The 19,520-nt window shown below is 31.0% G+C and overlaps 2 protein-coding genes across 2 annotated transcripts; one reads left to right on the forward strand and one right to left on the reverse strand.

Annotated features, from left to right (window-relative positions):
* Positions 1 to 2,020: 2,020 nt before the first annotated feature.
* LOC102668559 (glucan endo-1,3-beta-glucosidase 1) lies at positions 2,021 to 3,380 on the reverse strand. The gene is made up of 3 exons (XM_041011177.1): positions 2,645 to 3,380; positions 2,194 to 2,389; positions 2,021 to 2,102 (listed from the first exon to the last, which is right to left on the reverse strand). Exon 1 carries the CDS (start codon positions 3,285 to 3,287, stop codon positions 2,679 to 2,681), a length of 609 nt encoding a protein of 202 aa, XP_040867111.1. The 5' UTR covers positions 3,288 to 3,380; the 3' UTR covers positions 2,021 to 2,102; positions 2,194 to 2,389; positions 2,645 to 2,678.
* Positions 3,381 to 13,769: 10,389 nt separating this feature from the next.
* Positions 13,770 to 19,441, forward strand: LOC100809267 (uncharacterized). Its single transcript, XM_026124817.2, has 12 exons — positions 13,770 to 14,606; positions 14,699 to 14,747; positions 15,219 to 15,291; positions 15,688 to 15,771; positions 15,911 to 16,027; positions 16,391 to 16,867; positions 17,162 to 17,541; positions 17,659 to 17,758; positions 17,855 to 17,914; positions 18,022 to 18,108; positions 18,278 to 18,406; positions 18,809 to 19,441. Exons 1-12 carry the CDS (start codon positions 14,597 to 14,599, stop codon positions 19,109 to 19,111), a joined length of 1,869 nt encoding a protein of 622 aa, XP_025980602.1. The 5' UTR covers positions 13,770 to 14,596; the 3' UTR covers positions 19,112 to 19,441.
* Positions 19,442 to 19,520: the final 79 nt, after the last annotated feature.

Consider the following 19,520-nt stretch of genomic DNA (forward strand, 5'->3'; position numbering starts at 1 on the left):
TTCACCTTTGGATAGTACATGAGTACGGTTCGAGGTAGGTTGTCCCATCCCCATATGCAGTAATCGATGAAAGATTTTGACAGTGTCATCCAAGCCGAACCTAACAAGAGAAAATTTTTAGATAATCATTGATGATAATATTCACTTTTCATAGGCACACATAACCCAAACTTCAAGATATTTTCATTCTATGAACTGTATTATTTACTAATTACAATTTATTTTTAATAAATAAAAATCAGTTAAGCAATCACAATCCACATTTTGAAAACAAGTGCAGTTATTTCCAAATAAGAAGACCAATTAAACACATCTCGATAACAAAAGTCAAGCAGCACACAGTCCACTTGTCAAGTTCAAGAAAGAAGGCTGAGTCATGATGCATAACAGAATTATATATATATATATATATATATATATATTAGACAAAGGCAAGGTTTTTTGTTAGTAAATTTTTTGTATTCTTTATATAAATTTTTTCTTAATTTAAATTTTTAATCATATGGTGTACATTTAAATTTTTAATTTAAATTTAAATTAAAAATCCCATGTCTGTGTTGTTAATTTAATTTTTTCTATTTATTAATTTCTCAACCAATATCTTAACAAAGCCTAAGCCTTAATTTGTTATATACTTTTCAAACGTACAAAACAAAAAAAAATCACTAATAATAAGTGTGCCAAATTAAAAATAACATGCATGGTGATATAAAAACTAGCACCTGTTTGTGTGATTTTGGAAAAAACTGTTGCATAACATTTTTTTTTCTAATATTAATAATCCCTGTCTAAGAAATATATATATATGGTTAGAATTAAAAATAACAGGAAATGACGTGCAACAATCATTAGTTAGAATTAAACTTAAAGAATGATGCAACTTAACTAATTAAAAATATTAATGAAAATAGATGGTTAAATATGTTACTCTGCCTATTCACCTGTGATGCATAGTAAGACTCCAATGTCATGTTTAAACAAAATTTAAGTATAATACGTAAGTGTTTTTACTTTTTAGTAGTATATATTCTCCAATATACTACCAATCATAATTAGAATTTTGATTTGATAACCTACATCTATAATAAAGCAGCTTTATGCGAGTTAGCAAATTAAAGTTCCAATTTTATAATTAAACAATATTAATAACATTTATAATTCTGCATTAAAAACTCAATTCTTCTTTTGAAATCATCTTTCAACCTGGATTCTAATATTATTTTGAAATCATGTTGGCCTCTGCGTTATCACATTTCACTTATATATGTCAAGAATTCTAAGCATCAATTAACAATCATGATCATGTAGAAACTAGAAAGCAGTAATTAGGTGGACTGTGCCAACAAATTTTAGTATGTACATATGTTTGTGGTCCTAGATCTCACGTTTCATACCTTTGTTCCATGAAAAGTTATTGAATTTATGGCCCCTACCATCGGTGTCCACTAAAAATGGGCCAATCTCTTGTGTTGCTCCATATCCCACAAAAGAACACCCAGAACCTGCAAATTTTTTAACAAAAATATAATAAATATATTGTATGTCAGCACATCTCTCACGAACCCCTGCTTAGACATATCATCAAACACATCACAAATAATTATAAGGTGTTATATGTAATATCTTGTAGGATACCTTATAAACAGGACCAAAGCCTCCTTCTCCAATCTTGTTGGAAATATCAAAGTTGTTAGTAAATAAACTCGTTTGCATATTTAAATCCTTTAACTCTGACAATAGAATAAAACCGAATGAGATGTCTTATGTATCTTGAGAAAATCTTTTGTCATTGATAGTCTTGAAAAAATATACATTATTTTAGTTACCAAAAAATATACTAAGTTGGAATAAAAAAATTATCCATTTTTTCTTTTATCTTTGGTATCCTAAGTAGATGACACAAATAAAGATTTAAAAAAAAACAGAATTATCAAAATTTAATAGAAAGCTAGAATTAAAGGAGAACTAACTAGTAAAATTAAACATATTTTTATAGTTGGTTACTTTATTCTAGATAATCATCACCTTTTGCTAATGAATTTCTTTTCCTAATATAAATTCTCCGACTACAACCCCTGCAGACGTGCTGCCACCTGTAGAGTCTGTTTCAGCATTGCACAAGAGCAATTAGTGTCATTTGATACTTCAAATGTAAAATTAGAAGAATAAACTCAAAGAGACAAATCAACTAACCACGAGTGACAGATATAGCTGATATAAGAGGACCATATATTGATTTATATGGGATAGCATTTGTCCCTTTCCCAGCCCAATAAAAGCGAATCTCTAAAGAGTTATTATTCACATAAGCAGGAAATGGTATTTTAATTTCCTTTCCAACTCCTCCTGCTTCATATGCAATATTGAAATCCTTCCATACCAGTTTTCTCTGCAATATTTCAAATCCAAACCCAAATGGCTTTTCACTTTTATAAATGGTAAAGAAAAGAAGACAAGCAAATATATTTCAAATCCAGTTTTCTCATTAATCAGCACGCACAAGCATAAGAAATCCAGATAATTAAGTTAATAAAAAAATGGTAAAGAAAAGAAGACAAGCAAATATATATATCTCAGCAAGAATAGTCTGGAAAGCATATATATTATTATATTGGTATGCTTACAAATACCACGAGAACCATACTTATGACTAGGCATAGGCAGAGGATAAGTAATTGCTATTGTTGTTGTGCACTGATGCATGTAATGCCATTGGTTACAATAATATGGCACCATTTGAAGAGGGTGTTTTCGAGAGGGACGAGGTTTCTGTTCTGCATGAAGACGTAGTAAGGGTAGAGGTTGAGCATTAAGGGGGAATTTGTTTGAGAGAGGAAATGGAGAAGAGGGAGAATGAAGGTTTCTAGGGTTTGGTTGAAGAAGCCTTGGGAGGGAGGGAAGGGGTTGAGGATGACGGAGGCGGAGTGAGGGGTGGAAACGAAGACGTCGTTATGGAGATTGGAATAGACGAGGGCGGCGTGGAGGGAGCAGAGGGCGAGGAGGAGGAGGGGGGCGACGGAGGGGAGGGTGGAGAGGACCTCGTCGCCGAGGGAGACGGCGGCGATGCGGGTGGAGGGGTGGTAGGCGGCGACGTTTCTGCGGATCCAAGAGGTGGCGGTGGTGTTGGAGGAGGCGATGGCGAGGAGCTGGTTGTTGGGGACGCTGATGGTGACGTGGATGTGGGTACCCGACAGGGCGCGGAGGATGTCGGGGTTGGGGTCGTAGAGGCCGATGTGGGTGATCTTCTGGTGCATGAGGAAGTTGACCAGGTGCGACATCGAAGCCATTGACCGCCATTGGCATGCTGTGGAGTTCTCTCGAAGCCAAGAGACTTTTGGTTTTTCCCTAAAACGAGAAACGCAATAGACGGAGCTTAGAAGCAAGGACGAAACAGTGTAGACCCGAAAAATAAAAATTTTATTTTATTATTTAATTTGAAATCAAAGACGGTCATGAGTAAAAAACGCCCTCGTAACTGTAAATACATTTATATCAACGACGTTTTTTATATAACCGTTTTTAAAAAATTTCATTTAATTTCAATAATGCCACTGCTTATTTTTCTACCTCGGTTTTTAAAAACCGCCTTAAATTTAATGACGTTGAAAGGTGTTTTTTTAGTAGTGATCCAGTGAATTAGTTCAGTTTAAATAGTTAAAATCAAAATTTAAGATCGACTCAAATTAAATTGATCAAATTTATAGTTTTTAATTTGATCCATACTAACTATCTGAATCAATCCGAAATTTTGTTTTAATTTGAATTTACCAAATTATCGGATTGATTCGGATTCTATCCACTCGTACCTACAATGCAATGGTACAAAAAAACTTGACAAAAAAACATATATAGAAAAAATCATATATAGACATTTTCTTCTTTAAATTCATTTTACTAAATTATATTATTTTAAAAGAAAAAAAAAACATAACAAGCATGAGCAACAAAATGTAAAAGAAAGGAATGAGATTTATCACCTTAATCGCTCCTCTTAAATTTGAAACCTTAGGATAAATGAGTTTTAATACACGCAAAAAATATATATATTTGAAGGGGTTAGAAATAATATTGGATTTGTTTTACAGAGAAATTGAGTGTTTTTAGCTTTTGAAATCTGGAATTCGAAAAGACACAGAAATTGAGATTTTTTAATTAAAGAAAAACAATCAAAATGGTATAAGTAAAATTATAACGAAAACCGTGTAAAAATAAAAAAAGCTCTCTCACCTTGTATATATTTTAAAGCATACTACTCCCTCTGGTATTTTCGATAAGACCCAAAACAAAAGTTAGGCTTTGTCATTTTTATAAGAACCAGTGGTATCTCTTACATTGATGATTTTCTCAATCAAAATATCCTTAATTGTGAGTCATTTTTCTAAGTGCAATAAATAATAATTGAATACATTAATTGTGAGTCATTTTTCTAAGTGCAATAAATAATAATTGAATACATTAATGTCTTAGGATTTTTAGGAGTCTAACTTTATCTTGCACAAAGAGCATTTTATGAACTTATTTTTATTATTCACATGCATATATAGCAAATAAAAATTAAAGCAATAAATATATTAATATATAATCGTAGAGATCAAAAAATCAAAACTAATAAAAACATTGTAATAAAAAGTATGTCTCATTAGAGATATTTTTTTAAAAAAATATAACTGCAAGACAAGATCAATGCTCCTAACTATATTAATTATTTTTATTATCTGGGTAAATTAATTAATTAGGTCTTATAAAAAAAACCAGATACATTAATATCATTAAATACAAAAAGAAAACTGAGTGGGAGGTATTAAATTTGTATTAATTTATTTATGTTTCATTTTTTTATCATATTATTAGTATCAAATATTTATTAATTTTGTTAATAATTTATTTCCGCTTGAGGAATTTAGTTGATTATATTTGGTGGAGTTCTCTTTTCTCCATAAAATAACTAAAGCATGAGCTTTAAATTTATCAATATTTGTTATTAGTTTTTTAAAGTAAAAAAGATTACATATGTTAATTAAAAGATCTCACATATCACTATCTTTTAAATCGCATAAAAAAATAACCATTTTCTTTAAAATAAAAATAAAAAATTCTCTCATGGGTCTATCTTAATTCTCACAATCATATTTTTTTTATCCACAAAGCTTGAATTCTAAATTTTCCTTAAGAGAAATAAGTCTAATATAATTCAAACTAATGACTTGAATCATATATACGGGTATAAAAAATTATATATTTAATAAATATTTATTAAAGCTAATAAATCTATTTCATTTAATAAATGTCATATTTAATAATACCATTAATGTTAATTGAATACTATATTTAATAAATTTTATAATTAATACTATATAAAAATAATTTGATAAACTATTTTTTTAAATATAATGAAAATAATGAATATTTTAGTTTATATAAGTCTACGTATTAATTTTTGTAACATTTTTATTTTATAATACTATTGTAATATATATTAATTATATGAAAATTCACACATTTATTAAATTTAATAAATATTTATATTCAATAAATAGAATATTTAATTATATTATTCTAGTTAATTTTTTTATCTTCGATGAATACAATAATCAATATGATATATAAGCAATCCATTTATTTATAAAAACATAATAAATTTGAGGAAAATAATTAATATATTTTTAATTGATGAGACATTGTCTTAAAAATATAAAGCCTATTTGTTCTTTCCCCTAGTAATAATAATAATGTGCTAATTAATACTTATATGAATTCTATAAATGAAATAAATAAAAATATAATATATAAATTTATAATTATTTAAATATGAGTACTCGTTTCTATTAGTGTGACTACTTTGTTTATGCTTATAATTAATAAATTTTAAGTTTTTTATTTTAAAAATAAAAAATAATTTAAAATGATATTTTTAATCATTTGTAAGATATTAATTTTAATTATGTGATATTGTTGAAATTTTTAATTGATTAATCTCGCCACTTCTAAAATTGAAAATTCTATGTCAATGCAATAACATTTGTCATTAATCACCATCATGATTATTATCATTATTTAATTTTAATTTTATTACTAGCTATATTTTAAAGTTATTAACCTATAATATCATTCCCTTAAAGAAAGACATATAATATATTAAAAATAAGAAATATATCTATAAATATTATTATTATTATTATATATCAAATTTAATACATTATAATTTTACTGTTATAAATATTATTTATCTACAAGATAAATAATGTTGTCCTTTGACAAACTGTTTTTTGGGATCGATCATTAGGCCAAGTGCCAAGATGTTCAGGCTAAGCGCCAACTACAGAAAAAAAAAAAAATCACTTGAGCTTCAAAAGAGAATTGCTTCAATACATTAAATCCTAACAAATCTCATTATAAAGTATTCAAAACCTATTTATAAACTAAGAACAAGTATGCTATATCATTAACGACATCACATTCAAAGTATTTTTTATTGTATTAATTTGAGTCTTATAATTTTATTCTTAAAAAACACTTCAGTGAATTAAGGAAGAGGAATATTTATAAATTATGTTAATCTCAATTTTTAAATGATATATGACTATTTTGATGTACTAGAACACAATCCTAATTAATCAATTAAACACACCAAAAATGTACTAATTAAACAAACATCTTAAGTTATAAAAAGAGAAAATAAGCACGTAATGTACAACAAAAAGAAAAGCATAAATAGCACTTATAAACTGGTTCACACTTGACAGAGTCAATTGAATTTTCAATTCTTTTTACCATTTTTTATTTATAAAAATGTAGTAGTTTCTAAGGGTCGAGTAAGTTCAATCTTCCTAGTCCAAACCGATTAGTCCAATCTAGTTTTGACAACAATCCATTTTGGATTAGTTTGTTTCAACTGTTTTGTTACATGAATTAATTTATCCTGTATAGCATTGAGTGGCCCAACAACTTCATCTGCTTAGATTCAGTTCATTTCAGGTTGCAATTTGTAAACGAAGCAAGTAACCATTAATGTTAGCGCATGTCTCATTTTGTATCCTTACACACCCTCCCTACCATTAAAAAAATTAATTACTGTAAAACAATTTAGTTTAGGTTCGCCACTAAGTGTTGGGATTGGTAGCTCTAACTAATAACTAATATGTAACGGTTATTTTTATGTATGTCAGATTATAGTTGTTAAGTTTAGTTGTCACATGATCACTAACTACTTAAAAGAAATTAAGTCCTTAAATTAGATAGTCTATTTGGTGGATTTTGTGTGTTTGACCTAGTTCTGCCCATAATATTATTCTATTCTTAATGAGACACTAGACATGCATAACTTGGGTGTGTTTTTTCTTGCAAAGAATTGATCTTACTCGAATGGAATCGGATGCTAATTGCTAACACAGGAGGCTTTTCCTCCATATGAATGAGAAATCTTCGATTTCCTTTAAGGAACACTTTATTCTATTGCAATCTATCCTTTTAAGAGTTACACTTACCAAAAGGGAAAATACACTATCTGCTTAAAAAGACTTGAAAGTTAAGGAGATTATATTCTCATCTACTTTGTTTATGAATCCTTAACTCAGTTCTTTTCCTTTTGCCACTTTTCTCTTCTAAAAACAATATATCCTAATGTTCATTTATCTCTACAATGCTGAAAATATCAAGTAGGACTAGGAGAATGGCTCAACAACATTTTTGTTGTTCCTTAATTTCAGTTTTTAGGTATATGTTGAGAACAGCTTGTGCAATGATTGAGGGTAGCATATTAGGAAACATAAGCATCATGTTACTTCCTGGTTTTTAGTCAGACGTACCTCATAGCTCAAATTTTGATGCTGCAGTCAAGAATTGTCAAAAGTAACCATCATTATTATTTTATAGGGAAGGTGCATATGATATGGATATACATGGCATAAATGTAAGAATTGCACTTACCCTTTTTAAAGTTTGATAAAATTAATCACCATTAAATATAACTAAGACGTGTATTTAAATTAATTTAAAGTTACTAATGCTAAAGTGATAGAATTAATTTTCTAACTTCAATAAATTTTTCGTAAAAAAAACTCAAAAAATAAATAGGGACAAAATTTCATGGGTAAACCAACCCGAGAATTTGGAGAAAAGACCTGTCATATATGTAATGAGATAAAGGAGGAAAAAAGGAACATAAAAAGCGTTAGGAGCCAACAAATGTTCTGCGCATCTCCTTCACTACTATAGGCTGTGACTGAAGTTAAAGCCTCTGGAACCGCCAGGGTGCCAGCCACCTTTTGGTGAAAATCTTCATATATTTGCAAAAAAAAAAAAACCTATCATCTATTTTTTTTCATGTGATTTCATTTTTTTATGCATACCCACAAGTTCCTTCGCTGGAGATAACATTGTGTGGACTTATATATTAATTCACTGATCTATTTCTAAGGATTTTTTTCCCATAAAATTCGAATTAGAGATCTTCCACTTAAGAACATTCTTTTGCACTTTATTATCGTGTGACTAGTGACTATTAGACTACCCTTTTAAGTTTTTCATGTGATCTAATTATTGACTGAAAATTTATTTGAGTACATTAAGTGTGTTTGGTTTTACAATGTAGAACTCCAAACCCTCCTTAGTTGGTGTATTTGCTTTGATAACCTTGTTTTGAAATAAAACTTTTCAAACACAACTCATTTTGCTCTTAACATTATTTTAATCGAAATGGTTTCTATAAAATTCAGATTATCTGAAATGAAGTTTGTAATTGTTTATCATGACACATTATAAGGCAAACAAAGTCTTGGTAGCTAAAAAGATTAGTACCAATTAAAATTTTTCTAACATGGGAATTAGATAAATTTGTACAGTAATGAAATCATTGTTGGAGAGCGATGCTTTGGTAGAGCTTTAAAGTATTGAACAATATTAAATTTTTTAGGTTTCGACCTTCAACTACTAGATTATGACCCTTGAAGGAGGGTATATGCATCCATTAAGATAATGGATTTTGGACCATCTTTGGAGGGAGAGAGGTGGGGACAGTAGGAGTAGAAAAAGAGAGACTGAGAGAGATGCCTTTTGCTTGTAATATACGATTGGCATTCACTGGCTTGTCTAAACCTTTTTGGAAAGTTCGCCTTTTATGTCACGCAATTGGGATTCTTCTCAAAACCAACATGAAAAATAATGCACTAAAACATTTTTTCTTAAGCCGCTTTTTACAATGATAAACATGGTACGTACCCATAACTGATGATGAACATAATCAATAATACGGAGAGTAAAAATATTAATCAATTATAATTGATTCATATTTCTTTTCACTACATATTTGTTATACTAATCATGGACAAAAAATAATCACGTACTAATATAATATGATTGACAAATGATATTTTTTATGCATTATGCATGTAAAATAATAACATTTATTTAGGGTATAATTAAATCAATCTTCAGGTTCGTCTATTCAAAACAAATTCATTAAAAAAATGTCAATGTTTTAAATAAATCTTGGTATATGAAAAAATTAGAGAGGATACATCCTGGCATAGTAATAAAGTCATATCTTGGATAATCGATTGATCATAAGTTCGAATTTAAAAACAATCTCTTTACATATGCATCTTAGTATAGTGATAAACCTCCGAATATTGGAGTACGCTAATTTTTTATATTAAAAATTAGTTTTTAACTATTGATTAAAAGTATCCTTGCCACACACACAAAAAAAAAAGAATAGTGAATAAAAAATGGGGCAACATATAGTAGTCCATAATACACTGACAATGATCAGTCACAGTGTCCCTCTCTTCTTTCTCTCCACGTTTAGCTAATGGACACAATTTGTGGATTTAGGTGTTGCCATTACGAGGCAGTGAGGCACACTATTCAGATTTCAGATCAGATTCCCTACTCGTAGCATATGTATGTTGCTGCATCAGCCAATTTCTGATTTCACAGTTTGGAACTTTGATTTTGGCACTTCATCATCATGCTCTTATGATTTGAGCAACATATGTACTACTTTATAGTATGAAAGTAGTTTGAAAAGTCACTTTTAATTGGTTGTACTCATAAAGTGCCATGAAGTAGACGGATATGCCCAGTGAGAATTTTACCAACAAGGCAAAAACAAAAGACTTAAACGATAATGAATTTTCAAATTTTGCTTTACAGGATGGAAAAAATAAAGTGTAGATAAAAAATAATCAACACCAAAATAAAGTTACAGTTTAATGATGCATATATAGACAGTGTAAGCTATTAAATAATTTTATACCATTAAGTATAAAAAATTATTATTGACATAATTTTTAAAGTAACTATTTACTATAAATGATGATTTATGATTTATGATATAATGATAATATAAAATTATTTACGCTATTAGTAAATAGTTTATTTTCTGGTTAAGTTGTGTTTATACAATACTTTTTTTAACATTGTTTTTTTTTCTCTTATTTTTTTTCATCATATTTCAGTGTTTTCTTCTTATTGTACCCAATTTTTTTGCAAATTTATTGGACAAATACAATTTTTTTATTGTTCCGCTAGCTTGTGTGACTGTGTTGCATGGTATACAAGGTGGTCTCGTAACTCAAGTTGATACAAAAGCCAATTTAGATTTGCTTTACGATGCTATTCAAAATTATGTGTTAATTTGTTTCCCACATGCAAACAAACAAATATTAGCTAATATAATATGACTTAGGAACAACGACAAAAGATCACAATTTACAAGTACCACTCTTCAGACAGGTATGGAAGCTCTCCAAGCTTCATTTGAATTTACATACATATGAAATACTTCTAATTTGTCGTCTTTATATCAATTCATCCAAAATTGTTCATAATATGTTAAATTAACTATCACTGCAACTGAAACAGCCAAAACACCTTTTCAAATCCTATTTGGATAGTGTTTGCACTCTAGTAGAAGCCTTCAATCTATAATATGTTTATGTAAAGCATCTATTTTATTATTTAAGAATCTTCACTTAACTTAGTATTGTGTTTATAAACTGGTTTTTATCAAAATTTCTAAGGAGAATCTCGGCTAACATATATATAACTATGAATTTAGATTCTTACGGATACTATATTTTGTAATCCTCAATTAAAGAATCTAATTAGACAATTTCGACGGTTACATGAATCTAGGAAGCATGTCTGCCTGATATTAATTTGAAAACTGATCCTCACACTTCTGAAACCATATATTACAATTTATTTTTTCTTGTTTTCTTGGTGTTTTGTGGCATAGAAAATCGCGCTTCTGCTGGCTGCTTATATGAAATTTCCACGACAAGATAAAATAGAAGCTAGTTTCATTTGTTTATTTATTGGGACCAGAATTTTTCGACTCTGTTGTGAAGCTTAAAATATCATATCTGTCCAAAGAAGAACCCTGCATCATATTTGTTTTGTTTTTACTTGGTCCATTTAGAAAATAAACTAACGAGGCTCTTATAAAATTTGTCTCTTTGTCTAGTTTTTCAAAAGGAAAACAAAGCTCAGGTGTTAAAATGTTTTGTCATTTTCCCTGTATCATGACTAATTAATTCTATATGTCACACATGATCTCCTTCATCAGCCGTTCAAAAATAAAGCATAATCTCCTTTATCAGGATAAATAGCTAATGTTGTTTGAGTTAACTACGCAACACAGTTAAGCTTACCAAAGATGTTTACTGTTTTCTGTCTGTAGCCTCTCTTGGCTTTGTTGTCTATTGAGCCCTTTACTTTATGCTTTAAATGAATTAATTATTCTTAATTTCAATTATCATTATAAATTGCGGCCACAATTTCTTCGTGAATCTTGTTATTACAGGAAATTTACAAGTAAATGAAGCTGATGTGACCATAATTGTAATACAGTACAATTGTCATAAGTCATAAAACTTTTATGTTATGGATATAACTGCGTTGCAGATTACCATTTAAAACCATAATTTCAATATAAAAAAATAGAAATTTGCGTGTTATGACTTAGGATAATAATGCACAATGTGCATTTCTTATGTGTCCTTTTATTTATCTCCCATGTCCATTAAATAAGCTTGCATGTGAACAAGTTTAACTTACCAACAATAACAATTTCCTCCCTTTGTTATATTCTCTCACCTAGCTTCAGCAATTCAGCTTTTCCTGTGGCTCTTCCCCTCCTTTTTCATATCTTTTTCTCTGTCTAAGGAAGTGTGCAGCAAAAAAAAGAAAACTTTGTTACTCAGTATGTTAATATGACGACAAAAAGGGAGAACTGTCCACCTTACCGCACTCCCATCCTTTTCTTTTTGTATTGGTTTTGGTAAAGGTCAAGTGAGAAGCCCCACTAAACATATACTATATATTAATTAATTATATATTGGTGGATTCTGTGACAAACGTTAGTTTCTTTGATACTGAAAGACAATATGGGGCATCTCTTAATTCCCTCAAAAGACATGTAGACAAAGAGAAACCCCACAAAACCTCATTCCTTTCAAGCTTCCAACGTCTATTATCCTTTAGCTTTCATCACTTTTGAGATAAACCCTTTTTTTCTTTCTTTTCCTTCTTGCAAATTAAGCCACTATTTTTTGTTACCTAGTCACTTGTTTCCTCATTATTATTGGTTATAATATGTGAAAACTTAATCGGTCTAGTAGGACTAGTGCAAACAAAATACCTTTTTCATGAATGGACATGACAAGTACAACACCAAATATGAAAGAATTTTCAAATCAATTTTCGAGCCTTCAATAACACCGTATACCGATTAATCAAATGTACCTACCTAAACAAATAAATTGTACCAATGTTGGCACAGTCAAAATGTATATCTCTTCGACCAAAAATAAACAACTATCTTATCTTCATTTCCGTTTTCATTGCTCTTTTTTTTTTTGCAGCATCAAATCAAATCAAGTGGCTTAATACTTAAAGATGTGATGCAAAATGAGACAAAGGGTGGACGGACTATCACCAACTCTTACCCAACGAGAGCAGAAAATATTGAAAATAAGACAGCCAACTATATACACATATATGGGGTCATATACACAGTCAATGAGAGAGAATAGCTCATTAATAAATAAATAAATAAATAAAAAGAGGAGTGAATAGCCCTATCTCTATCTAATCACCACTTTTGTTCCAAAAATTGCTTGATTTTAGAATGATACTTTTGGTAACTCTTCTTTTAAAAACTATTAACAACGGGCAAAGCTTCTGAGTGACAGAGGAGTCAATTTATAATTTTTTTTTATTCAGATGAAAATAAAATTTTCTAAATCTAAATAGTAGAAAACTAAAAAGTATTAAAATATTGATATAATAAGCATATAAACTGCATAGAGCAAGGAGACGAAATTGAAATGGTTAAATGACGAAAGCTTAACATTCAGCACTTGTGCTAATTAACGTAGAATTAAGTGTGTATTTGGATTAGTGGTGAAAATAAAGCTTATTCCAATCATTGATTTCTATAATCATTTTTTAAAATTGAGTATGAGAAAATTCATTTGATGTTTAATATTTTTTTATCCATAAATATTAATTATTAATTTGTTAAAAAATTATCTTTTATTTTTTTAGATACCAAAAAGTTTAGATAAGTTGAATCCGTATAATTTATTAAGTCTTAAGGCTTATTGAATGTTTATTATTTATAAATCATCCACTAAAATTCTTCATATCGATAATAAAATTCGATATCAATAATAAAATTGGAACCCAGATTCTCATGGGATATGAATCATATACTTACGTATTGGACTCAACGTTGTTGACTCTATTTGATATACTACACTAAACATGTGAAAGTATTCCTCAGTCCTCTATTTTTGTACTTATTTTAAATCATTGATGACAATTTACTCTCATGTTTTTTTAGAGAAGACAATTTACTTTCATAGTTTTAGATATTTCTGCCCTTTGATGTTATAAACTACATAAGGCCAAGCTTTCATTGAAGAATGAGACGTCGGCAACTTCATGACCCTTAAAACTACTATGAATGAATAATATGTGACTTGTATTCTTCAGCCACTATTTTATTTTTTTCTTCTCTAATAAGGTGACCTTGGATCTGTGAAAAGCCTTTTTAGTTTCACAGGGAGCTGAGATTTTCATTTGTTAACATTTTTTGGTAAACGTTTGACATTTCACACCGGTCTACCAGTGCAAAAGGCCACCCTTTTACTAAAAAGGCTATGAACATAGCATAACACAAAACAATTAGCAGCACCAACCACACCATTGAGGTTGTCAAAAAGAGAAGGCTCATTGGTCAAAAGGCTAATTAATCTTTTTCTTTGTGGGTTTGGTTTTGTGTGGACTGCTTCCATTATTATAGTTATATTTTATGTCTAAGAAGATTGTATTAGTAGTAGCAGGCACTGCTGCAAATGATCCCTTTTGTGGATACTATGGAAGCTTTTTCTTCTCTGCTGAAATGAAGCTAGTCAAATCAAGTCAAGTCTTGGTTGGAATCTAGTCTATAGACTCTCATGGTTAATTTGGTATCTGTCTGGGCTATATAGTGCTTCTGTTCTGCCTTTTTGGCTCATTGCATTGCTCAATCAAGTGTAGTGTTGTTCACTGTTCTTCTCTTCTTCAGTTCTCGGTGGTTGTTTTTGTTATGTTCCAGGGTAGGATGGTGCTTTGTTTTTTCTACTTCTTTTTTGGTGGTGTTGTGTATTTGGTTCATTGGAAATGACTTTGGTTTTGGATGGCTTTTTAGGCATGATGGGGTTTGAAGGGTTGGTTCCAAGGCACAAGCGTTCTAAGAGGTGCCCCTCTATTTCTTATGCTTGTTTTCTATTGATTCTGGACTTCATGCATGAGAGGTTGCTTGTTTTTCATGGAAAATAGAAAATAAAGCTTTCCCATTTATATTAATGTTTTCTGAAATGATTTGTTCACTCATTCTTTTTGGGTCTAGCTTTGCTTACTGTGTACCACCCATTTGAGCACCTACTTTGGGGAGAAGGGGTTTCTTGTTTAAAAGTGAAAATGGTTTTAAATTGCGGTTACGGTGAGCCAGAAAACCTTTACATTGCAGGCAATTGCAGGAAAATACCGCCGTAGTTGCGGTGGTCATGTGATTGCAGAGCAATTTAAAACCATGAAACTGAAGGCTCATGCCTCTCAGAATTGATGAGAATTTGGGGATTTCATTGAATGTAGCCTGTGCATCTTAAAGGGAACCACAATGAACTTATCATATATTAACTGTGTTTTACTGTTTTCATTTTTTGCAGCTTTCCTGATAAAAAAAGAGACGGGAATGATAATCCATATAATCATCTTGAGGCCTCAGATCGAACAAACCAGGTATAATCAATCACTACTTTGTTTCATCAATATATTGCCTTCTCCTTTTCTTTCTAATTTGGGAATTTGAAGGTGCTATTCTTTTAAATGAATTGTACACATTTATGATGCTTTTATTTGGGGGGTGGGGGGTTGCAGTCGGTATCACAACGAAAAGGACAGCCAGAAATTTTAATAAACTTATATATTTTCATATTTATGTAAGGGATGGATGAACAGAGAATTGATTTTATGGAAAGCATATATGTTTGACATAATTAATATTGTAATAATAATGGTCTAATTTAATATAATTTTATCTTTCTCTGTAGTCCATAGGCATTATAAGTAACAGTATTAGACAATTATTTAGAAGAAAGATTTTCAAACCTATGTATGGTTTTGATATGGTTCCAGGATACAGGGTACCTCACGGAATGCGTTAAACCTAGGAAAAAACAAACCCCTACAAGTGATCTTCAACATAGTTTGAAGCAAGAGGTACAACACCAGAACTGTTTATAACAATTCTTTAGTTGCATAATTTTCTTTTAATCTTGCTTTAGATTTTTCTTGTGGCTCAACATACTTCTACCTAATAGCTATGTCTATTTTTTTTATTTAAATTGTCTTGTGGCAGATTCTACTATTAGAGAAAAGACTACAAGACCAATTTGAGGTTAGATGCACGTTAGAAAAGGCACTTGGATACAGACCTACATCTCTTGTTAATTCGAATGAAACGATACTGCCCAAGGTTGGAACATCTTCAATAAATTCTTAGCCAATAACTGTGCTTTTGCTTCTGATGTCATAATTTTCATACAATTTATTAACATGTGTGTGACACTCTAAGATTTAATGGACTGATTTATATGTTCTTTCTTAACCATTAAAAGAAAATTGATGTTGACATACAGTTCTGCTTTATGTATACTACTAGACTGATGGTGAAAATGTTTGAGGCTAAATCATGCCATGTATGTGTTTCCAGTCATAAGATTATTTTGCAGGCCATAAATGATTATATATGTTTAGTAATTATAGGTCTGCTATGAATTTCTTGTCAAGTATGGCTTTCTGTTTGTGTTGACTTTTATTTTTGGTTTTTTGACTCCAGCCAACGTCCAAATTAATTAAAGAAATTGCGGTGTTAGAGTTAGAAGTTGTGTATTTGGAACAATATCTTCTCTCCTTGTATCGTAAAGCATTTGATCAACAATTACCCTCTGTAGCTCCATTCACCAAGGAGGAAAAAGTAAAGTCTCCTCCATCAACACCTAGAGCAAGATTAGTTGAAGTATCTAAGCCTGAAGTGTTAACCAAAAGAGGAAGCTCTGCAGTACAATCAATTGATCATGAGCTTGATACTCTACAAAAGGAATATAGTGGATATGAACATGAGACGCTAAGGAAAGAATACAATGTACATCAACCAGAAGGAAAGCGTTTAGACTCAAGTGTATATCGTTGCCACTCCTCGTTATCCCAGTGTACAACATTTACAACAAGAGTATCTGCTCCAGCCGCAGAAGTATTAACCGAATCTCTGCGCACCTGCCATTCCCAACCATTGTCCATGATGGAGGTAAATCATGTTTCATGGGAATTTTCTTTTACCTGTTTTGTATTTAGTATGGCTCCTAGCACATTGAGTTGCTGCAATCATACTGATAGAAATTGTCTTGGTTACTCAAACAGTCAAACTTGTGTTTATCCTTTTGGAAGAATACACAACAGTATTCATTTTATTGTGAAGTTCTGTTATGTACATTTCTCTTTGTAAACATATCAGTGCTAATTCCAGAGAATAATATTTGTGGATGCCTTCTTTGGATTTTTACTCAGTTTAATCTATGCAGTATGCCCAAAATGTTGATGCTTCATCAAGAATAATCAGCCTGGCAGACATCTTGGTACCCGAATATCTGATCATATTCCAGATACACCAAATAGGCTTTCTGAGGATATGGTCAAATGTATATCGGCTATATATTGCAAACTCGCGGATCCATCTACAACAAATCCAGGCCTTTCATCTCCCAGTTCATCCTTGTCTTCAACTAGTGCCTTTTCTATTGCAGATCAAGTAGACATGTGGAGTCCAGGTTTGAGGAATAATTCCTCATTCGATGTACGGTTAGACAATCCTTTCCATGTGGAAGGACTCAAGGAGTTTAGTGGGCCATACAGCACCATGGTTGAGGTATCATGGATTTACAGAGAAAATCAGAAATTTGGTGATACCGAGCAGTTGCTCAAGAATTTCAGGTGAGTTTATTAATATCTAATTGAGACCATGAAGCTTTCATGTGAAAAGTACATGGTTAAGTTGGATTCTTCAGTCTCTTGAAGTTGTAATGGCCATCGACTTCTATGTTGTTTCAGGTCACTTATTTGTCAATTAGAAGAAGTAGATCCTGGGAAGTTGAAAAACGAGGACAAGTTAGCTTTCTGGATCAACATACACAATGCTTTGGTGATGCATGTAATTATTATCACTCTCAAAACAATGTTTCCCTTTCTTAGTTTTCCAATGCTCTCACTTCATTGAGGTTATAATATGTTTTTGGGTTTCTAATAGGCATTTTTGGCTTATGGAATTCCACAAAACAATGTGAAAAGGGTATTCCTTCTGTTAAAGGTAAAATCTAAGAGTAATAGCTTAAATAGTCAATTAGGATGAAAGTCGTGAAACTTAGTTAAGCCTATCTTCTTTTGCTGAATTGCTCAATGTGATGCCCTATGCAGGCTGCATATAACATTGGGGGTCATACAATCAGTGCAGACACAATACAGAACACTATACTCAGGTGCCGGTTGCCTCGCCCTGGACAGGTGGTTCATGCAACCCCAACCTTTCCCTCTAGAAAAATAAAAAGAAAAAAGAATGGTCATTCCATTTATAATATCTTTGAAATATCTCCTCAATATGCAAAGAATTTATCTTGTAAATCCTATCGAGTGACTTATATGGAAGCTTCTTCTTACTTATATCCTCTTGTAGTGGTTTCGCTTGTTCTTTTCTCCAAGGACAAAATTCAAAGCTGGAGATGGACGACAAGCATACCCGATTGAGCGTCCTGAGCCTCTTCTACACTTTGCACTCTGTTCAGGAAACCATTCTGATCCAGCGGTACTTATTTTTACTCTTCTCTGTGTGTTTGTATGTGATTTTTCATTAGACTTGTAAGTTGTAACGTCTCCATTTTTCAATGCTTTAACATTTTTTTTGGGCAATTACTTACTGTGCTGGAAAATTAAATTGACAAATCGTGGCACATATAATTTCAACATGGAATAATTTCATTTAGACTTGTCTAGTTATGTACACTACATTGTTTGGACTTCAAGGAATTAAATCCCTTATAATGGTGGTTCTCATGCCTGCATTTGACTCTATACTACTATCAAATCTAGAAGAATTAAATTACTTAGTTAATGTGAATTTATATGGACAAACAGACAAACATTACATAACCATTTTTTACATGCTTAACTTTAGTGAGTTGCTTATCTTTTTTATAAACTATGACAGGTACGCATATATACACCCAAGAGAGTGCTTCAAGAACTAGAAGTTGCAAAGGAAGAGTACATTCGAGCTACCTTTGGGGTACGCAAGGACCAGAAAATACTTTTTCCCAAGCTTGTAGAGTCTTTCGTCAAGGACTCGGGTTTGTGCCCTGCTGGTACCATGGAGATGATCCAAAAGTCTCTACCTGAATCTCTAAGAAAGAGTGTAAAGAAGTGTGACCTCGCAAAATCCAAGAAGAGCATAGAATGGATTCCACACAACTTTACTTTTCGATATCTCATACCTAAGGAGCTTGTAAAATAATTGCTTGGTAGCCCTTTTTTCTTACTATGGGAGACAATCTACTTCAAGTTTTAAACAACAGTTCACAACTTCAATTGTAGTTGCATTAGTCGTATTTGTCTGCAATTTTCCAATCGAGACAAAACTGCTACTACAATTGCTACTGCAGTTTAAAACCTTGATGTGCGTTGTTTGCTCTATGATGTATTATTCTTTTGTACAAAGTTGACAGGGTAGCAGCAACAGAAAAATCTAATATTGCAATGTGTAGCATTGAGTCTGTATTGTCTTACAATTTCATTGTAATATCTGCAATTGATGTACTCTATTCATAGAGTTGAGATTCTGATATTAGCAGTGTAAATGATTTGATGCTATAATCAGTTGCATGTGAATTTTTTTTTGGTGTAATTTATAACTAGCCTTTTAT

Source organism: Glycine max, chromosome 2, assembly GCF_000004515.6.
Source record: "Glycine max cultivar Williams 82 chromosome 2, Glycine_max_v4.0, whole genome shotgun sequence".
Taxonomy (NCBI): domain Eukaryota; kingdom Viridiplantae; phylum Streptophyta; class Magnoliopsida; order Fabales; family Fabaceae; genus Glycine; species Glycine max.